Genomic DNA, 27,683 nt, shown 5'->3' with positions numbered 1-27,683 from the left:
TTAAGATGAAATAATTTCCCCTTGGAACACACAAAGTTTATTTTCTTGGGGCCCGGGGGAAAACCTTTTGTTGCTCCCCGGGTTTAAAATATATCCGATCACACTGAAAAAAAACAGATACCCTCTTTTAATTTCCCAAATTTTTTAAGTTATAAAATGTCGTTTGGTTGGTGAATTATGTTGTTAAGTTTTGTTGCTGATTTATGCTATATGAGGTCATGTCAGGCAAGATAATATATCTCTAGCTAGAAAATGATATGCTTACTGTTTTTAATATATTTTTATGTTACACAAAACGCTGTTTTGATTTGTTATGTTGCTTTTTTATGTTGTGGAAATATCATGCATATGAAATATCTTTTACTTTACACATGACAAGTCATTGGTTCTTTGTGTCCAATTTTATGAAGAACTTATTTTAGTAATATTTATAGCTTTTATTAAATGTTGAATAAAATCTTTATAAATTAACTAAATTGTTGTTATTGTTGCAAAACGCATTTTAGTAACATTTTATTTAGGTTCAATAGTTATTGACATGCCCATCCAAGGGTATATAGTGAGTGAAAAGGTGGAAGTCAAAATTATAGTTTGCATTTTGCCAACTATCCCTTTCAATTTATAATTTACTTCACATTAAAGATAAATAACTCATCCGACCCAAGGAAATTTCTATAAATACCCACTGAAATTTACCTGTAATGTTTAAGTTATTAAAAGAGTGTCTTTTATGTTTTAGGCAGATTAAACATTTTATCCTAGACATTTTCCAATATCAACTGTTGGTCAATCACTATTATAACAGTCAATCTTGTAACCAAGCAACAACAAAATAATGAGATAATTTGTTACCTTACCAATTACAGGCCACGTTTAATAAGTACATGTAGTCAGAATTACTACTTGTTGACATAAACGCTTCACCTAAGATGGTTTATGATGTTGCAGTACTTGACACTATTTCTCATAGCAAGAGTCAAATCAAACAAAGTGTGAGATTCCCATCTACATGTATCTGCTTTTATTTTATTTCATTGCTCTTGAGGGATATCACATTTCAAGAATATTTAACTATAAATGTTCAAACATTTACAAATCAAAGAAAACACAAATATGTTCATCTAAAAGTTTATTAAACATCATGTAAAATGCCTACTTACTATGGCACATGGTCAAGTACAATAATGCACTCAATACAATCTTAAACATGATAAAAATCTTTCATGATTGCAAAATAACAAGTGAATTTACGTACCTGTGAATTAATTATATCTGTATAATTAAAATCTAAAACTATTATTACAATATAATATGCTAAAATTTCCATTCAAGTCTAAAATTTATTTACAACAAATTGTATTAAAATTTAAAATACATGTATATCACACACAAATCATTTAAAACAGTCACAAAAATTCCTGTATCCTAAATATCTAGTAATGCAACAATTTGATTCTCTTTATATTTAAATGATATAGAAATGCAATTACAGAAAAATATTGACGCTGGAATAAATATTGATTAAATTTAGATATATCTGCTCCTATTCGCTGATGACGCGGTAATCGTCTCCAAACAAGTACTGGGTTGCAAAATCACTAGATAGTTTATATTCTTATTGTTGTAAATGGAACCTTACAGTCAACATAGAAAAACTAAAGTTGTAGTGTTTAGGAAAGGGGGGAAGTTAAGAAGAAACGACAAATGGTATTATAATAATCATAAAATAGAAATAGTAAAGTCTTAAATTTCCTAGGGGTTGTATTCTCCAGTCTTTTATACAAGCAGCAAAACACATTAAACGGGAAAGGGTTGCGATCTCTACATTCTTTGTGGGCTATTGTTCGTAGTATGACAGTTACAATAAATATAACGTTTAATCTTTTTGATTTGTATGTACTCTCTGTTTTAAATTATGGCGCAGAGGTATGGGGTTATATAAATTCAGAGGTTATAGAAAAAGTACATAAGAAATTTTGTAAATGGATACTAAATGTTAAGCAATCTAGCTCTCTATAGTGAGTTAGGTAGATTTCCACTCTTTATTGAAAGAAATGTTAAAATGGTTAAATATTTTCTGATGATTAATACTGGCAGTTTTACAAGATCAAATTAAATGTTTTGAGCTAAACGAATCAATACAAAAATTGTGTGTCATATATACGCGATATCTTGGAGAAATTAACCATTAGGTTAGTAAGTACCTATAATGCTGAGCTGACACAACTTGTAAACATAACACCCCTAGATGTAAAAGAAAAATTCAAAAAAAATCTCTAGTGACCTCTTCACCCCATTAAACTAGTATCCCTCTGAATGGTACATGTAGATGTACATGTAAGGTTACTTAAATGTAATGTACCAAAATTATCGAAGATATTAGTCAACAAATAAAGACTCGATGATAAACAGAGTGTAATGTACCAAAATTATCAAAGATATTAGTCATCAAATAAAGACTCTATGATAAACCGAGAGTAATGTACTAAAATTATCAAAGATATTAGTCAACAAATAAAGACTCTGTGAACAGAAAGAAAATTGGCACAATAAACTGGTCAGTATTCAATCTTATTTACGTTGTCAGGAAACATTTCCATGTATTTTCATATGAACTCTCATGTTGTACTTCTGAACGAATGATTTTCCACAAACTGAGCAGGAAAATTTTGGCGGGAGATGAACTCTGAAGTGTTTTTTCATATCTCGTTTTACTTTAAACGTTTTGTGGCACTCTGGACAAGAGTAGGGTTTATCTTCTGTATGGTATTTTTTATGAGTTGTCAATGAATCCCCTCGTTTAAACTTTTTTCCACACTGCTCACAAGCAAAGGGTTTCATATCTGAAAAAGATTTTACCTTTATAACAATAAATTTCTAGATATGAGAAAAGTTGTTGAAGCCATCTATTCCTTCTGATTTTGGCTATTTATTGCCGCAAATACAAAATATGCTGCCACATAAACATAAGAAATTGTAAGGACTTCTTAAAAATGGACTACTCATATTGTTCAGATATATTATCAATGAACTAAAAAATGATGAATAAATTACATCGCCATTCAATCTAGGTCATTCATCTGTTGGAAATTCTTTAATTGACAGTCACAGCCCGGTTTATTTTTTAATCATCCCCCGTAACAGAGACATTCTATGTTACAACTTAAATTCAAGAACCAACCTGAAGATTATGGGAACAACATTGTTGTATCATTTATAAATTTTATAAAAAAAAAATTCATTACATATAACTTTAAAGAGTTTATTTAGAAAATCATTTAACTGTGATAAATGTTAGTCAGACAGATGTTTCTGTTGTCAAGTGATTAAAGTTGCAGGTTTTAAGACACTGGTCCCTCACTGTTGTGAGTTGGAATCTTGCTAAAAAGACTTCGGATTAATTCATGTGAGGAAGTTATCCAGTGAGCTTACTGAAAGATTGGTGGTTTACTCAGGTGCCCGCTTGTACCGAATCTAAAATAATTCATTTAGGGGCTCTCCAGGTCTATCTCCACCAGGAAAAGTGGAGAGTTGCCATAAAACCTTAATAGCGTTAGTGTTACCTAAATTTTGAAACCAAATGGCAACACAATATAATGAGATAATTTCAATACCAATTACAGTCGGCCACATGTTTAATCAGTACATGTAACCGGGATTAGAGTCGATGACTTCTTATCCAGTTACCTCTCTGGCGTGGGTTCGATCCCCGGGAGATGCTTTGATAGTTTAGCGCGGAGGAAGATAATTTAGTACTGGTGTAACTCTCCAGAAACGATGGTTAGGAAACTTCCCGCCTATATGACTGAAATACTGTTGGGAAAAGGCGTAAAATGAAACAAACAAACAAAACAATCAGTGCATGTAGTCAGAATAACTACTTTTTGACATAAACGGTTTATGATGTTGCAGTACTTGACACTATTTCTCATAGCAAGATTCAAGTCAAACAAAGTGTGAGATTCCCATCTACATGTACCTGCTTTTATTTTATTTCATTGCTCTTGAGGGATATCACATTTCAAGAATATTTAACTATCAATGTTTAAACTTTTGTCAAATGAAAGAAAACACTAATATGCTTATCTAAAAGTTTATTAAAGCATCATGTAAAATGCCTACTTACTATGGCACATGGTCAAGTACAATAATGCACTCAATACAATCTTAAACATGATAAAAATCTTTCATGATTGCAAAATAACAAGTGAAATTACGTACCTGTGAATTAATTATATCTGTATAATTAAAATCTAAAACTATTATTACAATATAATATGCTAAAATTTCCATTCAAGTCTAAAATTTATTTACAACAAATTGTATTAAAATTTAAAATACATGTATCTCACACACAAATCATTTAAAACAGTCACAATAACTCCTGTATCCTAATATCCAGTAATGCAACAATTTGCTTCTCTTTATATTTAAATGATATAGAAATGCAATTACAGGAAAATATTGACGCTGGAATAAATATTGATCAAATTGCGATATATCTGCTCCTATTCGCTGATGACGCGGTAATCGTCTCCAAACAAGTACTGGGTTGCAAAATCACTAGATAGTTTATATTCTTATTGTTGTAAATGGAACCTTACAGTCAACATAGAAAAACTAAAGTTGTAGTGTTTAGGAAAGGGGGGAAGTTAAGAAGAAACGACAAATGGAATCATAATAATCATAAAATAGAAATAGTCAAGTCTTCAATTTCCTAGGGGTTGTATTCTCCAGCGGAGGGTCTTTTATGCAAGCAGCCAAACACATAAGCCGGGAAAGGGTTGCGATCTCTACATTCTTTCTGGGCTATTGTTCGTAGTATGAAAGTTACAATAAATATAACGTTTAATCTTTTTGATTTGTATGTACTTTCTGTTTTAAATTATGGCGCAGAGGTATGGGGTTTTATAAATTCAGAGGTTACAGAAAGAGTACATAAGACATTTTGTAAATGGATACTAAATGCTAAGCAATCTACACATACTCTATCTCTCTATAGTGAGTTAGGTAGATTTCCACTCTTTATTGAAATAGATAAATACAGAATCCCTAAAGAAAGACATGTTAAAATGGTTAAATATTTTCTGATGATTATTACTGGCAGTTTTACAAGATTAAATTAAATGTTTTGAGCTAAACGAATCAATAAAAAAATTGTGTGTCATATATACGCGATATCTTGGAGAAATTAACCATTAGCTTAGTAAATACCTATAATGCTGAGCTGACACAACTTGTAAACATAACACCCCTAGATGTAAAAGAAAAATTCAAAAAAAATCTCTAGTGACCTCTTCACCCCATTAAACTTGTATCCCTCTGAATGGGACATGTAGATGTACATGTAAGGTAACTTAAATGCAATGTACCAAAATTATCAAAGATATTAGTCAACAAATAAAGACTCTATGATAAACCGAGTGTAATGTACCAAAATTATCAAAGATGTTAGTCAACAAATAAAGACTCTATGATAAACCGAGCGTAATGTACCAAAATTATCAATGATATTAGTCAACAAATAAAGACTCTATGATAAACCGAGAGTAATGTACTAAAATTATCAAAGATATTAGTCAACAAATAGAGACTCTGTGAACAGAAAGAAAATTGACACAATAAACTGGTCAGTATTCAATCTTATTTACGTTGTCAGGAAACATCTCCATGTATTTTCATATGAACTCTCATGTTGTACTTCTGAACGAATGATTTTCCACAAACTGAGCAGGAAAATTTTGGCGGGAGATGAACTCTGAAGTGTTTTTTCATATCTCGTTTTACTTTAAAAGTTTTGTGGCACTCTGGACAAGAGTAGGGTTTATCTTCTGTATGGTATTTTTTATGAGCTGTCAATGAATCCCCTCGTTTAAACTTTTTTCCACACTGCTCACAAACATAGGGTTTCATATCTGAAATAAAATTTTACCTTTATAACAATAAATTTCTAGATATGAGAAAAGTTGTTGAAGCCATCTATTCCTTCTGATTTTGGCTATTCATTGTCGCAAATACAACATATGCTGCCAAAAATAAGAGATTGTAAGGACTTCTTAAACATGGACTACTCATATTGTTCAGATATATTATCAATGAACTAAAAAAATGATGAATAAATTACATCACCATTCAATCTGGGTCATTCATCTGTTGGAAATTCTTTAATTGACAGTCACAGCCCGGTTTATTTTTTAATCATCCCCCGTAACAGAGACATTCTATGTTACAACTTAAATTCAAGAACCAACCTGAAGATTATGGGAACAACATTGTTGTATCATTTATAAATTTTATAAAAAAAAATTCATTAGATATAACTTTAAACGGTTTATTTAGAAAATCATTTAACTGTGATAAATGTTAGTCAGACAGATGTTTCTGTTGTCAAGTGATTAAAGTTGCAGGTTTTAAGTCACTGGTCCCTCACTGTTGTGAGTTTGAATCTTGCTAAAAAGACTTCGGATTAATTCATGTGAGGAAGTTATCCAGTGAGCTTACTGAAAAATTGGTGGTTAACTCAGGTGCCCGCTTGTACTGGAATCTAAAATAATTCATCTAGGGGCCCTCCAGGTCTATTTCCACCAGGAAAAGTGGAAAGTTGCCATATGACCTTAATAGTGTTAGTGTTACCTAAATTTTGAAACCAAATTGCAACAAAATATAATGAGATAATTTCAATACCAATTACAAGCGGCCACAGGTTTAATGAGTACATGTAACCGCCTCTGTGGTTGAGGGGTTAGTGTCGATGACTTCTTATCCAGTTACCTCTCTGGCGTGGGTTCGATCCCCGGGAGATGCTTTGGTAGTTTAGCACGGAGGAAGGTAATCTAGTACTGGTGTAACTCTCCAGAAACGATGGTTAGGAAACTTCCCGCCTATATGACTGAAATACTGTAGGGAAAAGGCGTAAAATGAAACAAACAAACAAAACAATCAGTGCATGTAGTCAGAATTACTACTTTTTGACATAAACGCTTCCCCTAAGATGGTCTATGATGTTGCAGTACTTGACACTATTTCTCATAGCAAGATTCAAATCAAACAAAGTGTGAGATTCCCATCTACATGTATCTGCTTTTATTTTATTTCATTGCTCTTGAGGGATATCACATTTCAAGAATATTTAACTATAAATGTTTAAACTTTTGTCAAATGAAAAAAACACTAATATGCTCATCTAAAAGTTTATTAAAACATCATGTAAAATGCTTACTTACTATGGCACATGGTCAAGTACAATAATGCACTCAATACAATCTTAAACATGATAAAAATCTTTCATGATTGCAAAATAACAAGAGAATTTACATACTTGCGAAATAATTATATCTGTATACCGGTAAATCTAAAACTAGTCTTAAACACTCTGAGAACAATATAATATGCTTAAATTTCCATTCAGGTCTAAAATCTATTTACAACAAATTGTATTAAAATTGAAAATACAAGTATATCACAAACAAATCATTTAAAACAGTCACAATAATTCCTGTATCTTAAATATCCAGTAATGCAACAATTTGCTTCTCTTTATTTTTAAATGATATAGAAATGCAATTACAGGAAAATATTGACGCTGGAATAAATATTGATCAAATTGCTATATATTTGCTCCTATTCGCTGATGACGCGTTAATCGTCTCCAAACAAGTACTGGGTTACAAAATCACTAGATAGTTTATATTCTCATTCTTGTAAATGGAACCTTACAGTCAATATAGAAAAAACTAAAGTTGTAGTGTTTAGGAAAGGAGGGAAGTTAAAAAGAAACGACAAATGGTATTATAATAATCATGCAATAGAAATAGTCAAGTCTTTAATTTCCTAGGGGTTGTATTCTCGAGTTGAGGGTCTTTTATGCAAGCAGCAAACACATAAGCCGGGAAAGGGTTGCGATCTCTACATTCTTTGTGGGATATTGTTCGTAGTATGAAAGTTACAATAAATATCTTGTTTAATCTTTTTTATTTGTATGTACTTTCTGTTTTAAATTATGGCGCAAAGGTATGGGGTTATATAAATTCAGAGGATACAGAAAGAGTACATAAGAAATTTTGTAAATGGATACTAAATGTTAAGCAATCTACACATACACTAGCTCTCTATAGTGAGTTAGGTAGATTTCCACTCTATATTGAAAGACATGTTCAAATGGTTAAATATTTTCTGATGATTAATACTGTCAAGTCTGAAAATTGCATACTTAAGGCAGTTTTAAAAGATCAAATTAAATGTTTAGAGCTAAACGAATCAATAAAAAATTGTGTGTCACATATACGCAATATTCTCCATATTATTTTTGGAGAAATTAACCATTGGCTTAGTAAATACCTATAATGCTGAGCTGACACAACTTGTAAACATAACACCCCTAGATGTAAGATAAATTTTTTTAAAAATCTCTAGTGACCTCTTCACCCCATTAAACTTGTATCCCTCTGAATGGTACATGTAGATGTACAGGTAAGGTAACTTAAATGCAATGTACCAAATTATCAAAGATATTAGTCAACAAACTAGAACTTTCGCTGAATGCGATTCATACCCCCACCAATGTCCTTGACAGAAGACGACTTGGAAAGGTGGTAAAGAGAATAACTTTAGTGGCACAAATACATATACATAAAAGGAAAATATCTCTGGTGAAAAGAAGACTAATTGTACAGGTATTAGTATAAACATATATTGTCAAATCATGTTCGAAACAGTTACAAATAACCTTTCATTTTCCCAATGTACTAGACATTTTCTAAGTCAATTTTTGATCTTCAAGTGTGGCCTTGACCTTAAGCTGGCACAAGGGTAAGATGGGTTCTGCACATTGTCCAGTTGGGGTGAACATTTGAGTAAAGTTTGAAGAAAATCCTTCCATTCGTATAGAATTTATAGAGCGGACATAACATATTGTCTAGTATTGATTGTCTGTAAATTTAAAGACTTTAAAAGGGGCATAACTTTTTCAAAATGCAATACAGAGTTATGAAACTTGACCTGCATATCTTATTTGTGACACCTCATATATCTTATTTGTGACACCTCATGTATCTTTTAGGTTTCAAACAAATACCTGTGCTAGTTTCAGAAATATTCAAGTACATGTTAAAATTTAAGAACTTTTTCTAAGTCAATTTTTTACCTTCAAGTGTGACCTTGACCTTTAGCCAGCACAAAGGTAACATGGATTCTGCACATAACCTTGTTAATGTGAACATTTGAGTAAAGTTTGAAGAAAGTGCTTCCATTAGTATAGGATTTATAGAGCGGACACGACATATTGTCTAATATTTGATTAATGTAAATTTGAAGACTTTAAAAGGGGCATAACTTTGTTAAAATGCTATACATAGTTATGAAACTTGACCTGCATATCGTAATTGTGACACTTCATATATATTTTAAGTTTCAAGCAAAAACCTTATCTAGTTTCAGAAATATTAAAATACATGTTAAAATTTAAGACCATTTTCTAAGTCAATATTTGACTTTCAATTGTGACCTTGACCTTCAGCCGGCAAAAGGGCAACATGGGTTCTGCACAACCCCTTGTTGAGGTAAAACATTTGAGCCAAGATTGAAGAAAATCTTTCAATTAGTGTAGGACTTACAGAGCGGCACGACATACTGTCTAATATTTCATTGTTTGATATTTGACCTTCAATTGTGACCTTGACCTTGAGCTGACACATGGGCAACATGGGTTCTGCACATCCCCTTGTTGAGGTGAACATTTGAGCCAAGTTTGAAGAAATTCCTTCAATTAGTATAGGATTTATAGAGCGGACACGAAAATGGAGACGGACGGACGGACCGACGGACCGACTGACGCGACAAAGCGAATCCATTATAGCCCCCCCCCCCCCCCCCCCCATTTTGTGGGGGGGGTATAATAAAGACTCCGAGTGTAATTACCAAAATTATCAAAGATATTAGTCAACAAATAAAGACTCTATGATAAACCGAGTGTAATGTACCAAAATTATCAAAGATATTAGTCAACAAATAAAGACTCTATGATAAACCGAGTGTAATGTACCAAAATTATCAAAGATATTAGTCAACAAATAAAGACTCTGATAAACCGAGTGTAATGTACCAAAATTATCAAAGAAATTAGTCAACAAATAAAGACTCTATGATAAACCGAGTGTAATGTACCAAAATTATTAAAGATATAAGTCCACTAATAAAGACTCTATGGTAAACCTAGTGTAATGTACCAAAATTATCAAAGATATTAGTCAACAAATAAAGACTCTATGATAAACCAATTATAATGTACCAAAATTATCAAAGATATTAGTCAACAAATAAATCTCTATGATAAACCTAGTGTAATGTACCAAAATTATCAAAGATATTAGTCAACAAATAAAGACTATATGATAAAACTGTAATCACCATGATGTTATGTGTACTACACATGTGTAGAGCGGTAAGCGATGACAATTTGTGCGGTGTGTATGTTACCCCACCCAGGATCGGAACAACTGGTCAAGTTACTTTCTACCAGAACTTTATTAGCACATATTTTGAATCAGATAAGAAACATTTACAACCACACAGCTATAGTGCGAGTAGCAAAGATGTTCTACCTGTTTGTCTCTTACTTTGCGGAGATATTCACCCATGTCCTGGGCCAACAGAGACAAACTCTGAATCTTTTCAACACTTTCGTAAAAGAGGTCTTCACTTCATACACTTAAACATTAGAAGTATTCTTCCTAAAATTGATGAATTAAGGGATATAGCAATGAAAACTAGAGCTGCGGTGATTGGTATTACTGAAACCTGGCTGGATGAGTTCGTTTTTGAGTCTGAAATAAACATTCCTGGCTACTCTGTTGTTAGACGTGACAGAAATAGAGAGGGAGGAGGTGTCTGCATTTTTATACGTAATAATTTGATTTTTAGTAACAGAAATGATTTACTTACTGATGACATGGAAGCCCTTTGGATTGAGATTTTATTACCGCACTCGAAACCTATTTTATGTGGCGTTATATACAGACCGCCAAAACAATTAACATTTTATACTTTATTTGAGTCTGTGATGTCATCTTTTTCGGAGTTTTCGGAATTTGAAACTATCATCCTTGGGGATTTTAATACTGGTGTTTTAAACCGTTCAAGTACTTGTGTTTTAGTGAAATCATTAAATACTATTTTAAGTTTTATGAATTACACCCAGTTAATCTCAGAACCAACAAGATGCACTGTTACATCAGCAACAGCAATTGATTTGATATTAGTATCCGACAACAGCAGGATCTCACAAAGTGGTGTAGTACCTATTGGAATTAGTGACCATTATTAAACCTTTTGTACAAGGAAATTAAGGAGCCTTGACAAAGATTCTACTGATCATAATACAGTAAATTTACGTTCAATGAAAAATTACAGCAAAGTTATCTTCCAGGAAAAATTATCAACTCTTGACTGGATGTCTATTCTATATTGTGATGATGTTATCAAAGCATGGTCTATTTTAAAAAATATATTTTTGAGTGTTATTGATGAAATTGCTCCAGTGAAGCAAACACGCATGAAAACTCGAACAGAACCTTGGATGAGCAGTGATTTACTCGATTTGATTCAACAGAGAGATAAACTTTGTAAAAATTTTAAAAATCCCGTAGTGAAGAAGATTTAATACTTTATAAACTAATTAGAAATCAAGTGCAATATCAAATAAAAAAGTGTAAAACTGATTTTATCAAACAAAATATTGAAGACCACAGGACTGACTCGAAAAAGTTATGGAAAACATTAAAAGGTTTAGGTGTACCATCAAAAAAAGTCTCATCGTCTTCAAATATAGGTTTAAACATCAATAATAGTTTATGTTTTGATAAATTTTGTGTTGCTGAAAAATTTAATGAATTTTTTACGACTGTTGCTCAAAAGTTAGTTGAAAAACTTCCTACTAGTATGAATAATTTTGGAAGAAACTTTATATTATATTTTTATAGTAAAAATATTGTTGTACGTCACAGTTTTTCTTTATCTGTTGTTACTAAGGGAACTGTAATTAAGTACTTAAATAAACTAGGGGCCAATAAAGCTACAGGCTTGGATGGTATACCTGCGCGATTTGTAAAGGATAGTGTTCACAACATTGCTGAACCCCTTACTCATATACTTAATTTGTCCATTATTACTGGTATTGTTCCAGATGATCTCAAGTCTACCCGTGTTGTCCCTTTGTATAAAAAGAATAATAAGACTGAACCTGGTAATTATCGACCAGTGTCTATTTTAAGTGTAGTGTCCAAGGTCCTTGAGAGAATTATTTATGACCAAGTAGAGAGTTACTTATCAGAGAATAACCTACTTTATACCCATCAGTCTGGTTTTAGACATATATATTCTACTGACACTTGCCTTTTACACCTTACAGATTTCATTAAATTTGAAATGGATAAAGGTAATTATGTTGGTATGGTCCTTTTAGATTTACAAAAGGCATTCGACACTGTCGATCATAATATTTTACTCATGAAACTTGATGCTATGGGTTTTTCTAGTGATGTTATTCACTGGTTTAGGTCTTACTTATCTAGCCGTACATAAATGGTCAATGTCTCCGGTGTACTTTCATCTAGCGCCAATGTAACTTGTGGGGTACCCCAAGGTTCGATCCTTGGCCCTTTCCTATTCTTGATTGATGTTAATGATATGGAGGCTGTGGTTCGTAATAAATTGCTTCTGTATGCTGATGACTCAGGTATTTTAGTATCAGGTAAAGATATCCAGTATATTACCTCTCAGCTTACTGATGATCTCAGCAGTGTGTGTAAGTGGCTCACTGATAATAAACTTTCCTTACATCTTGGAAAGACAGAGTCTATTCTATTTGCGTCTAAACCAAGACTTAGGTCATGTGATCAACTAAATATTGTATGTAATGGTACTACAATAACATCCTCCAAATCTGTTAAATACTTAGGTGCTGACCTAGATCAATGTCTATCTGGTGAGTCTATAGCCAACCAGGTAATTAAGAAGGCCAATGCAAAACTTTAGTTTTAATATAGAAAAAGTTCATTTTTAAATAGGTATACTAAACAGCTTTTAGTTTCTTCATTAATACAATGTCATTTTGATTATGCGTGTGCCTCCTGGTATTTAGGGTTGAGTCAAAATCTAAAAAATAGACTTCAGGCCACACAGAATAAGTTGGTGAGATTTATACTTAATCTCAGTCCCCGTACTCATATAGGGAGGGCTCATTTTGAGGAAGTTGGTTGGTTACCAGTACATCTGAGGGTAAATTTCCTTATTCTTGGTCATGTACATAAGATACATAACAATAGTGCACCTAGTTATTTAAATGAGCATTTTCAAATTGCAAATGAGGTACACTCTTACTCCACTCGATTTTGAGATAGTAACAGTTATTCTATTCCAAGAGTTAAGGGTTTCCGTAAGAAAACATTTGCATTTAATGGTTGTCAGGAATGGAACAGGTTACCAACACATCTTAGGTTCATAGCAAGTCGTGATAATTTAAAAAAATCTCTTAAGGAACATTTTATGCAATCAATATCTGTTTAGTCATTTTAATCTAGTCATCTTACCTAGTTTTTATTTATATATTTTTTATGTTTAGTGCATATTTTAGTAGTACCTATTCATTGTCAAACATATCTGTCATAATAATTATGATTATAATACATGTGTGATAAATTTTGTGATGGAAATACTTATGTGCAATAATTGATATAAGAAATTGTGATTGAATAATTTATGTGCAATACTTAATAATTAGTAAATATTTTGCCTTTTTGGTGTCATATGATCAATTCTAAGGACCACAATGGAAGTAAGTCGGCTTATGCCTTCTTTTTGTGTCATCCTTGGTATTGAATATATGGCATCAACACATGCACTTTCATGTTTACATGTATCTCTTGATGTTGACATTGAATTTGTTGTTGTTTTATGACATGTATTTTTTACCAGAATAAAACTATCTATAAACCTAGTGTAATGTACCAAAATCATCAAAGATATTAGTCAACAAATAAAGACTCTATGATAAACCAAATATAATGTACCAAAAATATCAAAGATATTAGACAACAAATAAAGACTCTATGATAAACCGAGTGTAACAGAAAGAAAATTGACACAATAAACTGGTCAGTATTCAAACTTATTTACGTTGTCAGGAAACATCTCCGTGTATTTTCATATGAACTCTCATGTTGTACTTCTGAACAAAAGATTTTCCACAAACCGGGCAGAAAAATTTTGGCGGGAGATGAATCCTGAAGTGTTTTTTCATATCTTGTTTTACTTTGAAAGTTTTGTGGCACTCTGGACAAGAGTAGGGTTTATCTTCGGTATGGTATTTTTTATGAGTTGTCAAAAAATCCGCTCGTTTAAACTTCTTTCCACACTGCTCACAAACAAAGGGTTTCATATCTGAAATTTTATTTTTTTACCTTTATAACAATAAATTTCTAGATAAGAAAAAAGTTATTAAAGTCATCTATTTCTTCTGGTTTTGGCTATTTATTGCCACAAATACAAAATATGCTGCCACATAAACAAGGACTTCTAAAACATGGACTACTCATATTGTTCAGATATATTATCAATGGACTAAATAATGAATTAATTACATCATCATTCAATCTGGGTCATTCATCATGTGACCATGGGAATAAAAAATTTTATATTGGGGATTTCAAATTATTTCAAGTTTTATTATTAAAGCTGCATGCCTCCAGATGAGCGAAAAATATTTCAATAAAATCAAATTTGAGAAAAATGTACTAAGATTTTACAAAAAGTAAAAATATTCACGATTCAAGTAATAATTTACTTGTTATGTGCGATTAATGACTGATTTTTCAGTATTTATAACTATATTTCTAATGCGTTACTAACGCAGTATGGCCAATTTTTGCATATTTTGTTCTCTCTTACGTGGGATGTAAGTGCTATTGATAATTCTAAATTGCATCCTTTTGGTTATTTCACTTAATAATACTTTTAAACACAATTTCAAAATTTTCATGAAAAATCAAAATTAGCATGAATCTGGAGGCGTTCTGCTTTAAGATGTTTTAAATTTATCATTACGATCAATAGCCTTACAGAGTAAATTCAAACCATACAACAATATACTGATCTCAAATGTTAATATCTACACCCCTAACAAAAATATATAATCTCTACACCCCTAACAAAAATATATAATATCTACACCCCTAACAAAAATATATAATCTCTACACCCCTAACAAAAATATATAATATCTACACCCTAACAAAAATATATAATCTCTACACCCCTAACAAAAATATATACTATCTACACCCGTAACAAAAATATATAATCTCTACACCCCTAACAAAAATATATAATCTCTACACCCCTAACAAAAATATATAATATCTACACCCCTAACAAAAATATATAATCTCTACACCCCTAACAAAAATATATAATATCTACACCCGTAACAAAAATATATAATCTCTACACCCCTAACAAAAATATATATAATATCTACACCCCTAACAAAAATACATAATATCTACACCCCTAACAAAAATATATAATATCTACACCCCTAACAAAAATATTTTTCAAAGTTATTTGGACATTAATTATACTTAATGTTTTTTAAGTTAATCATGATTGAAAACTTTCTGTAGTAGATAGTTATAAACTAATGTTTTCCAGAATGATTTTAATCATAATAACAAGGTATACAAGTATAACACTAACCTGAATGTGTTCTCATATGGACCCTTAGTAAAGCTGCATATTTAAACCTCATTGGGCAAGCTGGACATAAAATATTCCTTTCCTTGATGTGTACTTGTCTGAAATACAAAGTAGATGCTAATAAATGCACAAGCATAAGTAATAACTAGAAATGTGCCATCACCCCACGGATGCCCTAGCATGCAGCCAAAATTTCAGATGTTATAATATTTAGTTCCAAATTTGTTTGCCCAAACTTTTTTTTCATTTTAAGTTCAAAGCCCTTAAAACTAACACAATCTATTTTTATACAAAGTTCAAGGCACTGAAACTCTTCAGTGTTAGCCTTTTATAAATTGCATATTTCATATTTGTAGCAAAAATAATGGCTACATACATTTCCACAAAAGTATGAGTGCTGAAACTGAAAATTAAAAATTATCCCAACATTTAAGAGAGATAACTTTGTTCAAAATCATTGAACCATGACCAAATTCAAACTTGAACTGCTTATTCCTAATATGTATCTTTTTGTCAAATTTGAGTTGAATGTGTACAACCATTGATAATGAACGGAAACTTAAAATATCTGATTATTCTTTCAAAGTTCATGAGGGATAACTCTGTCAGCTATCATCAAACCATGACCAAATTCAAACTTGACCAGCGTATTCATATGACATTTCCATATACTACATTTGAGTTGAAAATGTGCAACTGTTAAGAAGATAGTGAACGTAAATTGAAAATTTCATCAAGGGACATAACTCTGTCAAAAATCATATGACCATGACCAAAATCGAACTTGAACTGTATTTTCTCATGATATATCCATACGCCAAATTTAAGTTGAATGTGTGCAACAGTTACAGTGGAACCTGTCTAATCCGAACTTGTCCGGACCAGAAGAAAAGTTCGGATTAGAAAGGTTTCCGGATAAGAAAGGTTTCCGAATAAGAAGGTTTTTTTTACATGTTTTTTCATGTTATTTGCAAAATAGTTTAAGGAAAGAAAACGGGAATGCATTTGAAATTGCAATTTAAATATTTTATTTTTGCAATCTCTTATCGTTCGTTTTAAGACATGTGAATACAAAAATAAAGAAATAAAAATAAATAAATAAGCAAAAATATTATGTCCTCAAAGGTAAGTTAACCTACGATATTTAACAGGAGGCCGAGACATGATTAAATATTCGTACCAGCATTTGTCAATTGTTGTTTACTCTTATCCGAGTCAGCGATTATCCGAATTCACTGACAGTTTCCATTAATTTTCATTACTTAATCACATCTTATTGAATCCATTACAAAGGATTAAAAGATATTTCTATTGCATTATATCAAAATATTAATTGAAGGTGACGAAAAACAATCAATTAAGCAATTATAGAAGATATCAAATCAAGCTAAGTGTAATTTTCACACCTTCGCAGATCATACGTTTCACCCATTAATCAAGCGAAATAACACTTATCAGTTGGTGTATGTTTACACCTGCAAGATGTGCGATTATTTGTGATTTGCAATGAAGGTGTGACATTTGGCAAAATCTGTTCGGATCCGAGAGGTAAATTTTAGAGTAAAATAAGAACAAAAATTGAAAAAAATCGTCCGCAATTCGGAGTAGACACGTTCCGGATCCGAAAGGTTTTTTACTATTGAAAATAGAACGAATAAAATCGGGACCGGACACTTCGTTCGAATAAGAAAGGATTCCGGATTAGAAGGGTTCGGATTAGCAAGGCTCCACTGTACTAAGATAATGAACGGAAATTGATGATGACGGAAGGACCGAATGACGAACAGGCCCCATCCATTTTATGGCAGGGGCATACAAATAATTAATGAAGGTTTCCGCTTTTCATGGAATGGCACTAACTTGTCACATTGAAGGTTCCATGATAACCGTCAGATGAAAACATCTGCAGATGTTTCAAAATTCAAAATAATACCATTTTATGATAAATGTTGAAGTCAGTGCTAGTGGTGCAGACGGTAGCTTGCAATTACAATTACCGTCCATGAACAAGCTCAATCAAACCAAGTCTGCAACATTTTCAATTTTGCCTTGTTGGACTTTCTTTATAGATTCTGTTTTTCTGTATTTTAAACGTTATTAAACGTTATTATTTAAACGTTATTTTGTACGTTTACGTCATTTTTATATATGTATCAACTGAGGAAGCTTAATAAAGCGAAACATGTTTTGATACTTAATTTATGTTGGTTTTTGATCCAATTATCCTATAAACGTTATTATCATAATTCAATTAATGTAAAGATCATACTTTCAAAAATACCTGCACTGACCATGTTATGAGTTACGAGTAGTCCAGATGTTAAAATGAAATATACTTATTTTGTTTAAGGTAAGGCCAGTTTTTCTTTTGCAGTTCTGCATCAAATTAAATTCTTTGAACAATTTACAAAAGGTGACCAAAAGAAATACATTCCTGTTAAGTTGATGTTAAAATTGGCTTGGCTGGTTATGAGGATATGTCGTTTAAAGTAAAAGTTTATGGATGATGGACGATGATGGCTGGATGCTAGATGAAAAGCGACCACAAAACTTCACCTTAAAGTGACAAGTAAGCTGAAAAAAATACCTATGTTGTTTGAGATAAGGCCAGGCTTTAAAGCTCTTCCCACACTCATCACATGTAAATTTCTTCTCATCAGTATGAACTTGTTTTATATGTGTTCTCAATTGAAACTTACAGTTGTACTGAAATAGAAAAATATGGTTTTGATGATCAATTTATGAAAGTCTTATTAAAACAAACAACATAAACTTAATAGAAAACAAGAGGGCCATGATGGCCCTGTGGTCGCTCACCTGTATATAGGCCCCAAAAGCGGGGCCAGTTTAAACCCCAGGGCTTTTATTTGAACAAACTTGGAAGACACCCATAAGAAAATGTTTCATGATGTTAAAGGTCCTGTATGTTTTGTAATTGAGATTGCATACCACTCTTCATTGAATTATAAATGTATGTAATTATGCAAATTTGTCAATTTTCAAACATGGAAGAATATGTAAAATATTTATTGCAAATATTTGTAAATATTTAAGGTAATCATTAAATTATATGCATTCATTTTTTATTGGAAAAACTAAATTCTAATTACCTCCCTTTATTTACATGAAATATTAAATTCGGTAATATCTTTATAAATAATGTTTTTTGAAACTTACAATATTGATAAATCTTAATTTGAGCATCATAATTTGTATATAAAACCATAAAAATAATGTGTTACAGGATCTTTAAGTTTTTACTACACACATATAATGAAAAACAATTATCTGCCCCCTCCCTAACCCCTGCAGGGCCAATTTTAACCTAAGGGCTTTTATTTGAACAAACTTGGTAGACACCCATAAGAAGATGTTTCATGCTAAACGTCTAAGCTGTAGCTCATTGGGTTTTTTAAAAGAAATTTTTTTAAGTTTTTACCATACACATATAGTTAAAACAATGACACCTTTAGGGCGGGGCCAGTTTTGACCCCAGTGCTTTTATTTGAACAAACTTTGTAGACACTTTCTAGAACATGTTTCATGCTTAATATCTAAACTCTAGCTATTTAGGTTTTTTCAAAGAAGATATTTAAGTTTTAACTATACACATATAAGGAAAATCAATGACCCACAGGGCAGGGCCAATTTTGACCCCAGGGCTTTTATCTGAAAAAACATTGTAGACACTCACTAGAAGATGTTTCATGCTTAATATCTTTACTCTAGCTATTTAGGTTTTTTCAAAGAGATTTTTTAAGTTTTTGCTTGGATATACACATATATAAGGAAAATCAATGACACCCGGGGCGGGGCAAATTTTGACCCCAGGGCTTTTATTTGAACAAACTTGGTAGACACCCATAAGAACATGTTTCATGGTAAATATCTTAGCTCTAGTTCTTTGAATTCTTTAAAAGAAGATTTTTAAGTTTTTACTATATGCATATAGGGAAAATCAATGACCCCCTGGGGCGGGGCCAATTTTGACCCCAGGGCTTTTATTTGAACAAACTTGGTAGACACTCACTAGAAGATGTATCATGCTAAATATCTTAGCTCTAGCTCTTTTGGTTCTTTAAAAGAAGATTTTTTAAGTTTTTACTATATGCGTATAGGGAAAATCAATGACCCCCTGGGGCAGGGCCAATTTTGACCCCAGGGATTTTATTTGAACAAACTTGGTAGACACTCACTAGAAGATGTTTCATGCCAAATATCTAAGCTCTAGCTCTTTGGGTTTTTTAAAAGAAGATATTTAAAGTTTTTTCTTTCAGTTGCCATGGCAACCAGAGTTCTGCATGGAATTAAATTCTTTGAACAATTTTTAAAGGTGACCACCAAAGGAACATTCCTTTGAAGTTTGGATGAAATTGGCATAGTGGTTTATGAGGAGATGTCATTTAAAGTAAAAGTTTACGGACCGACGCCGGACGAAAAGCGATCACAAAAGCTCACCCTGTCACTTTGTGACAGGTGGGCTAAAAACCTATTTGTACACAAATTTTCTATGTTAAAAACATATATGTACACAAATTTTCTATGTTAAAAACCTATTTTGTATGTTAATGAATACCATTTTTCTTATCCATTCCTAGAAAAGAAACAGGTAAGTACAGAATCACTGGAACATATGCCAGATGTATCTGTTAAGAGAATTGTTGGATAGTACTTGACAGCTAGTACCTTGTATGTCACTCAGTACAATAAATAAACTTTCAAAAAAATACAGTATGAAAAGTAGAACTCTAAAGAGCTTATCTTCCACTCCTTACCTTTTCTAACTTGTTATTTTTATTGTGGTGTAAATCAACATGAATTATGTGTGTTTTGAAATAAATATGTTTAAACTAACAGTATAAGAGGCAGGGTTTTTCATTTTTAACTGAGGCAACAGATGTGCCAATGAAAACAATCAATTTGGTCAAGGGGGCTATTTTAATCTACAGACTGATATTAATACAGATTTTTACAGCATTTGAACTAATGAAATAGGTCGCCAATCTATTAATAATTAAAACCTTGTAGGGGTATTAAAGCAGCACGCCTCCAGATTCATTAAGTTTTATAAATTTTAAACAATGTTTTTAACGAGTTATTAAAATTATTTTAATTACCTTGAAGGTAAATGATTGAACGGTTCAACAGTCAAAAATTAAATTATTAAAGCTTAGTCTAAAACGCGAAACCATAATTTTTAAATAACGTCAAAATATTCAAAAATAATATTGACAGCGTTAGTAACGCAGTAGAAATATGGTTGTAAATACTGAAAAATCAATCATTAATCGCACATTACCTGCAAATTATTTTTCTTTCCCTAAAATCTTAGTACATTTTTCTCAGGTTTGACTTTATTGAAGTATTTTGGCTTATTTAGAGGTTTGTTTGTTTCATTTTACGCCTTTTTCCAACAGTATTTCAGTCATATGGCGGGTAGTTTCCTAACCATCGTTCCTGGAGAGTTACACCAGTACTTGACTACCTTCCTCTAGGCTAAACTACCAAAGCATCTCCCGGGGATCGAACCCACCCCAGAGGGCATGAAGCTTCAAATGACAACTACATTGTATATACCAAATTTTCACACTGGTCACATGACATTGTCCTCTCCTTGTGTGAAATCATGTGTCTTCGAATACACTGGCGTTTAACAAAAGTACCACAAATTTCACATGGAAACATCTGATCTCCTTTCTTCTACAATAGAAAATATTGTTAACTAAACATATAATTGAACAGAAAACAAAAGCACCACTAGGCAGAGCATTATATGCCCGAAAAGTGCTTTTCTTTTTAGTAAGAATGAAGCATTTGTAAGGCATGGGAATATTTCATACGAATATCATATTATGAATAATTGTGGAAAACTAAGTAGAGATAAAAGATACCATTCAGAAGCTTCTTTTTATTCGTGATGAGCATAAGTCACTCAGTTGTAATGTATAATGTATAGTTGTAAGTGGTGTTGGATGGATAGCTTCTAAAGAATCTACTGTTTGAGAATGTATGTTGTTCTCGAAAGCCAATCCAGCATATCAAGTAAAAATGCTTCGACTGATGGAAGGAAAAACGCCAGGGGTATAACATAATATTAGCAAACTTTTTACAGCATATAATTAATGTACTCAATATAAATGATCATCCTATGAAGTTTGACAGTTGTAAAACTGTTAACAATATTAAGGTCATTTGATATTGACCTTTGACCTTGTGACCCCAATATAGATATGGATCTTTCATTTAATATAGGCAATCATCCTATGAAGTTTGAACACTGTAAGCCAAATGCAACTTGTGTTTAGCTCCAGAAACCAGAATTTTCAGTGTTGAGACCATTGTGACCCTGACCTTATGATCCTTAAATCAATAGGGGTCATGTATTGGACATGGCTGTTCATTCTATAAAATTTTACAGCTGTAGGTTGATTAATACTTAAGTTATTGAGCGGAAACTGTTTTAAGGTAATTGTGACCTTGACCTTTGACCTTGTGACCCATGAGTCAACAGGGTCTTCTACTTAATATGGACAATCATCCTATGAAGTTTGAACATTGTGGGCGACATGGAACTTAAGTTATGCTTTGGAAACCAAATTGCTAACAGATTGACGGACATCCAACCAAATAGGGATAAAGGGCCATTTCTTTTGTCACCTTCTTTTGTTTAGTAGAGCCCATTTTCTGAGGGCCATGGCCCCTATTCTATTGTTATGAAATGAATTCTATTGTTCTCTTTTGTTCTGTTTACAGTAAGATGGCCCCTATCACTATTTGGTAGTGTGGACAGACAGACAGATGGATTGACGCCAGGGGACGTAACATAATATGTCCAAAATTCTTTTGCGCATATAAAAAGAAGATAATTCCTACAAACAAATTAATTTCTCTTTCTATACAGTGTAAGTTTTATATAATGCTTTTCTGAAGTGAAATGCAGGAAAAGTAATAAATTCGCAGAAATACAAACTTACATTTACTTGTTGTTGTCAATAAATAACAGATGTCAAATACACATTTAGCAAATTCCTACATTTTAAGATTTTATCAAATCAAACAATGCCAAAGTAATAACAACTCTCTCAGCTTATCAAACTAATGGAATGTATTGTTAACTATACTTTTTCTTGTATACAAACTTGATATGGGCTTATAATGCTTGATGGTGTTAAAAAAATCAATCTCAATTCAATAAATTAAATTTTCATGCAATTAGTCATTCACTAACCTTAGAGCCTTTTGTCACCTCTTGCTTAATATTATCTTTTTTACATGTTGTTTTGTCATGCTCATCATCAGCAGCAGCAGCAGCAGTAGTAGCAGCAGCAATAACATCATCATTATCAGCCTTTACATCATTAACATCACTAATATCACCAACAATGTTTGAAGACATGTCTGTATCAGTGTAATCTTTTTTAATCCTGCTTATATCCTTCCTTTTTACCCTTTTCCTTCCAGTAGGTGTGACATTATTAACAGCAAGGGCTTTACTTCTACCTTTTTTCTTGCTCTTCTCAATGTCCTTTTTATACCTCTTAGATTTAGATTTTCTACCTATGTTAAACACATGTTTATATTCTGTGATTATTGTTGTGTCAGACTGGTTCCCTGAATCGTCGTGCAAACAATTATTGTCAAGATTTTCTTCTGATAACTTTACACTGGTTTCTGTCTTAACACTGTCTACATATGTGTTGTCATTCGAATGTGATTCAGTCCTTTTTCTAGTTCCATATGTATGTGCCACATTATCTGCCAACCATTTATGTTCAGAAACATTTTCATGATAAGCATAAACAGTATTTTCACTTCTCTTAAACACAAAGTCATCTGTAAACTCGGATTCTATCAAATGTTCATGTAGTGTACACAATGTGGGAAACTTCATACTACATAAACCACAAGAAAACAGAGTAACTGTCCCTTCTACTGAAGCAGCAGACTTATCACAGCAGTGTAAGAATGTATTCATCTTTTCATGCACTGAAATATGCTTAAAATACACTGACAAAGATTTAAATTTCTCATTACATATACCACAGACAAAGGGAAATATTGTCAAAATATCATCTGCAATACAAAAGTTATCACCAATTGCTTTTTCTGTTGCATTTTCAGTCAATGACTGGGGTTTATCATTCATATCATCATCAGCCCATTTATTTAATAAAGATTTATCGGCACTTTCTGTGCTAGTAGTATTGCTTTGAACTGTAATGTAATGTCCTAAACTTATTGGTTCATATCCTGAGGTGTTAACAATCTCTTGTCCATCAGACAAATCAATTCTTGAGTTGTCATCTAAATTCCTTCCCTGTCTAATATGTTCAATATTTTCAAGTAGTTCATTTTCTTGTTTAACAATACCTGACATAATTTTATCATAATTTATGGAAACTGCATGTGTATCCATTTCTGAGTCTTCCATGGTTTTTGATTATCTTGACAGAATTATGTCAACCTTTACAAAATAATTCAAGATTTATAAGTCCATTAACATCATAAATGTCAGAATGTCTCATTCATTGTCATTCATTTTGCAGATCAGTTAAATATACTAATCCATGATGATTCATTCTTATTGAAATCTAAATACAAATTGTAAATCTCATGAACTGTAGACTGAACATCACCAGATGTCACATTTGTTCATGTGGTCAGATAATTACATTACTATATCACTGAGGAAATCTTGCTTTAACTACAAGTAACATGTTATTGTTATAAATAATATTAGTGAGTCAATAATGTTAACCCAATGCTCCAAATGACCGATCATATTTAGTCCAAAACATTAAAGTAAATTGTTATAGTGTATGTTTAGCATTGCAAAGAAGTAAAAATATCACAAAGCAATGTCATATATTTATAGGACAAGACCATATTTTGTTATCCTTCGGGTGGATTAGATGACAGTCGTAACTGTACCTTCATTACACTGTTGAACCTGCAAAAGAATGTTCAAAATTGTAACTTCACCTGTGACTGTATCTTGTGTTTATTCTATACAATTTTGAGATGATTAAATTAAGAACAAGTTGATAGATAGAAGAAAGATATATATATATCTAAGTTTCACTCAAGTTTACAATCAAAATCAGTGGTGCAATATCGGACTTAAATTGTAAGAGTTATACAAAAGCAATCGCCCGTAATTTTATTTGTGAATTAGGAAAAATAACCTTATTTAAGTTTATTGTACATATTTTGACATTAAAATTTGCATAAGAATGTGTTGGCGGTTCACCTTTAAAGGCCCATTAAGCCTAAAAAATGTTCAAATTTTATTTTTTCAAAAGCTTTTTACTTTTGTTGTCCTGTTAGTTTCTTAAAAAAAATTTTATTGACCTTATAAGCTTAGTCATATTTTGCTATGGCAATTTGTACAATTATTATAAAATTTTAAGTATTTTGTATGGAAGTCAAAATACTACTTCATTTACATTTTGCTATCTTTGTTACAAATTATTACACATGCAGCAATATCTTCTTAGAACTTAAGGGTGTTTTTCTTGTTTCATACCTTTTTGTACACTATATATTTAAATGGCATTGCATGTTTAACAGAACAAATATAATCTATATTCATAAATACATTTACTGTACATACAATCAGACAAAATTATTACTGAAGAAAGAAAGAATCTGGTGTTGGTGGTTAAATTTTACCCTTGGGATTACAGCAGTTAAGTTCTGGAGAAAGGATGATTCCTCAGAAGCATTAATTATAACAAAATTACAAGAAAATTGCAGACTTGGCTTGATTGAGTGGTAGTAGGACAGGGCGGACCATACCAGGGCGGACATCATGTTTGAGCAGGGCGGACAATAGTTTGGGACAGGGAGGACCGTCCAAACATCCCTTAAAAGGTACCACTTATATAAGGAAAAAAATCACTGCTGTACCTCACTCTGGTAGTATGGTAGATAACTGTAACTGTTATGCCAGAGCAGGGGTAGAAATGATTTCATGATCAATCAAAATGGAAGTGACTTGCATCATCCAGGAATCAAACCTGGGTCACCCAAATCACCCAATGATGGCAGCACTTAGTGTACTAGTTGCGTGCACAGTTGGATTTAGACCGATCTGACCACTAACATATTTAATATTCATTCGTTCATGACAGAGTGAATCGCTATTGTTACATTGATATTCATTACACTAATTTGTGGACAGCTTTCAAATACATTGTACTTGCATTTATCAGTCTGTATCACAGGCACAAGTATCAGACCTGGGAAGAAAAAATATGACCAGATTGATGATAAAACCTGTGTCCATCATAAAAGTGTCAAAAACCAACATAAAATTGTAAATAATGACCCCCTATAAAAATATACTATAAGTTAAGTTATAGTATAGAGTGATTGGACACATCCTTGATCAGCCAGGTCCTCGATCAAAATTTTGTTTTTTTGTATCGTTTTCAAATAAACTTGATAAAACACAAACTTTCTTTGCTTTGTTTTTCCAACACATGTAAGTACTTTACTAAACTCCCACTGAAGAGTATTTATGTGAGGTCAAAGTTCACGCAGCAGACGATTCTAAAAACAATGGCGAAGTGAAAGTAGAAATTACCCAATAAAAAAGTATGTGCATCTTTTCTCCTTAGCTCTAATAAAAATGACAAAAAAAACTACTTTTGATAATTTTACAATTTTTTTTTCTACATAACAAAATAAAGTAAGCTTTTAGCTCTTTTCCCAGGAAGGGGGTGGGTCAATTTCCTACAGTAATCTAGGTCAGGGATCAGCCATTAAGAAAAGATGCTAAATATATGCATATTTTGCCCAAAATACATATTTTCCGCTTTCATAAGAATAATAAGATATTTTTACATTTTGTCCACAATATCAACAGTAAAAAAGTAGTAAATTAAAGGATATATAAACACATAGGTTACAAACCACTTTATTTTACTGTTTTTTTTCCCCCTTGGTTTAACGCCACTATATTTTTCCCCTTTGGTGACACTCAATTATATATTTTCAGCAATGCCTAGGTCTCAGAGGACCCACCAAGATCAAATATATAGCGAGGCAAAACGTCTTGTGACCCAGGGCTAATCCATACGTAAAGCAGCTATTGAATTAGGCCTTCCTTACACCACTGTACAGAACCATTTCAATGGGAAATACAAGGGTTATATTACAAAATTTGGGGAAGAGTGTATGTTAAAGCCTGTGGATGAACAAATTCTGATAAATTATGCAACATTCATGACATCAAGAGGCTGTCCTCTTTCTAGATTATTTTTTAAAAAATGTTGCAAGAGAGATTATAATCAGTCGTGGAGGTGATAAACGCATGGATCCCAGTCAAGGATCTCAAATAATTCATTTTTATTTTATTCACATTTCTTTTAAATATAAACTCCAAATTTTGTCATACAAGTACTAGTTTAAATATTTTTTTACATTATCATGTCAAAATTAGCTGATCGACGACGTGTCCATTATCCCAAGAAAATTTCAAATTTGGTGGTCTATGACATATGTTGTTATTGTTAAGTTTAATGGTTGCTCCCTTGCTTAAAATAGTTAAAATATGACGTTTTACAAGAAGAGTGTCTGGTGATATTTTTCAACGAAAAATATTACTCATACGGGGCAAGTTTAATTTCCTGGGTGTAATTTTACAATAAAATTGATCGAGGACATGTCCACTGAATCTACATGTGTATAATTTAGTTAGGCTTTGATGAGGTATATATTAATATACGTACCTGCTAGGGACCTATATCTTAATCTACACCTGAAATTACTCAATTTTATCATGCACCAAATACAAATATGAAATAAACCGATAATTAAAGATACAAAATTCCATGAGTTTTAATGAAATTATCACTTTTGCTTATCTTGTGAACAAAAGGTGACTTTGCGTCAAGGGGGAATAACTTTTGTGGTAAAACTTGCACATTTTA

At 32.0% G+C, this 27,683-nt stretch overlaps 1 protein-coding gene across 5 annotated transcripts; it reads right to left on the bottom strand.

Annotated features, from left to right (window-relative positions):
* Positions 1-1,140: 1,140 nt before the first annotated feature.
* LOC132729416 (zinc finger protein 85-like) lies at positions 1,141-27,659 on the bottom strand. 5 transcript variants are annotated; one of them, XM_060715187.1, is made up of 7 exons: positions 27,483-27,658; positions 22,976-24,697; positions 21,325-21,447; positions 18,335-18,453; positions 15,748-15,845; positions 5,652-5,915; positions 2,711-2,843 (listed from the first exon to the last, which is right to left on the bottom strand). In XM_060715187.1, exons 2-6 carry the CDS (start codon positions 24,176-24,178, stop codon positions 5,656-5,658), a joined length of 1,803 nt encoding a protein of 600 aa, XP_060571170.1. In that variant the 5' UTR covers positions 24,179-24,697; positions 27,483-27,658; the 3' UTR covers positions 2,711-2,843; positions 5,652-5,655. The 5 variants fall into 5 exon arrangements, with proteins under 5 accessions (XP_060571172.1, XP_060571170.1, XP_060571169.1 ...); XM_060715185.1 differs by lacking the exon at positions 2,711-2,843 and adding an exon at positions 14,170-14,433 and having other exon boundaries at positions 5,779-5,915; XM_060715189.1 differs by lacking the exon at positions 5,652-5,915 and having other exon boundaries at positions 1,141-2,843; positions 27,483-27,659.
* Positions 27,660-27,683: the final 24 nt, after the last annotated feature.

Source organism: Ruditapes philippinarum, unplaced genomic scaffold, assembly GCF_026571515.1.
Source record: "Ruditapes philippinarum isolate M1 unplaced genomic scaffold, ASM2657151v2 ctg529_1_1_1_1, whole genome shotgun sequence".
NCBI classification, from domain to species: domain Eukaryota; kingdom Metazoa; phylum Mollusca; class Bivalvia; order Venerida; family Veneridae; genus Ruditapes; species Ruditapes philippinarum.
The sequence above is the reverse complement of the archived record's forward strand: the minus strand, read 5'-3'. Positions and strand labels throughout refer to the sequence as shown.

Coding starts and splice junctions, on each gene's coding strand:
- LOC132729416 (XM_060715189.1), bottom strand. CDS start 24,178: ATGGAAGACTCAGAAATGGATACACATGCAGTTTCCATAAATTATGAT. Junction 15,846..18,334: donor CCTTATCTCAAACAACATAG/GTATTTTTTTCA, acceptor TTTGTATTTCAG/ACAAGTACACATCAAGGAAA. Junction 2,844..15,747: donor CCATATGAGAACACATTCAG/GTTAGTGTTATA, acceptor AATCTTTTTCAG/ATATGAAACCCTTTGCTTGT.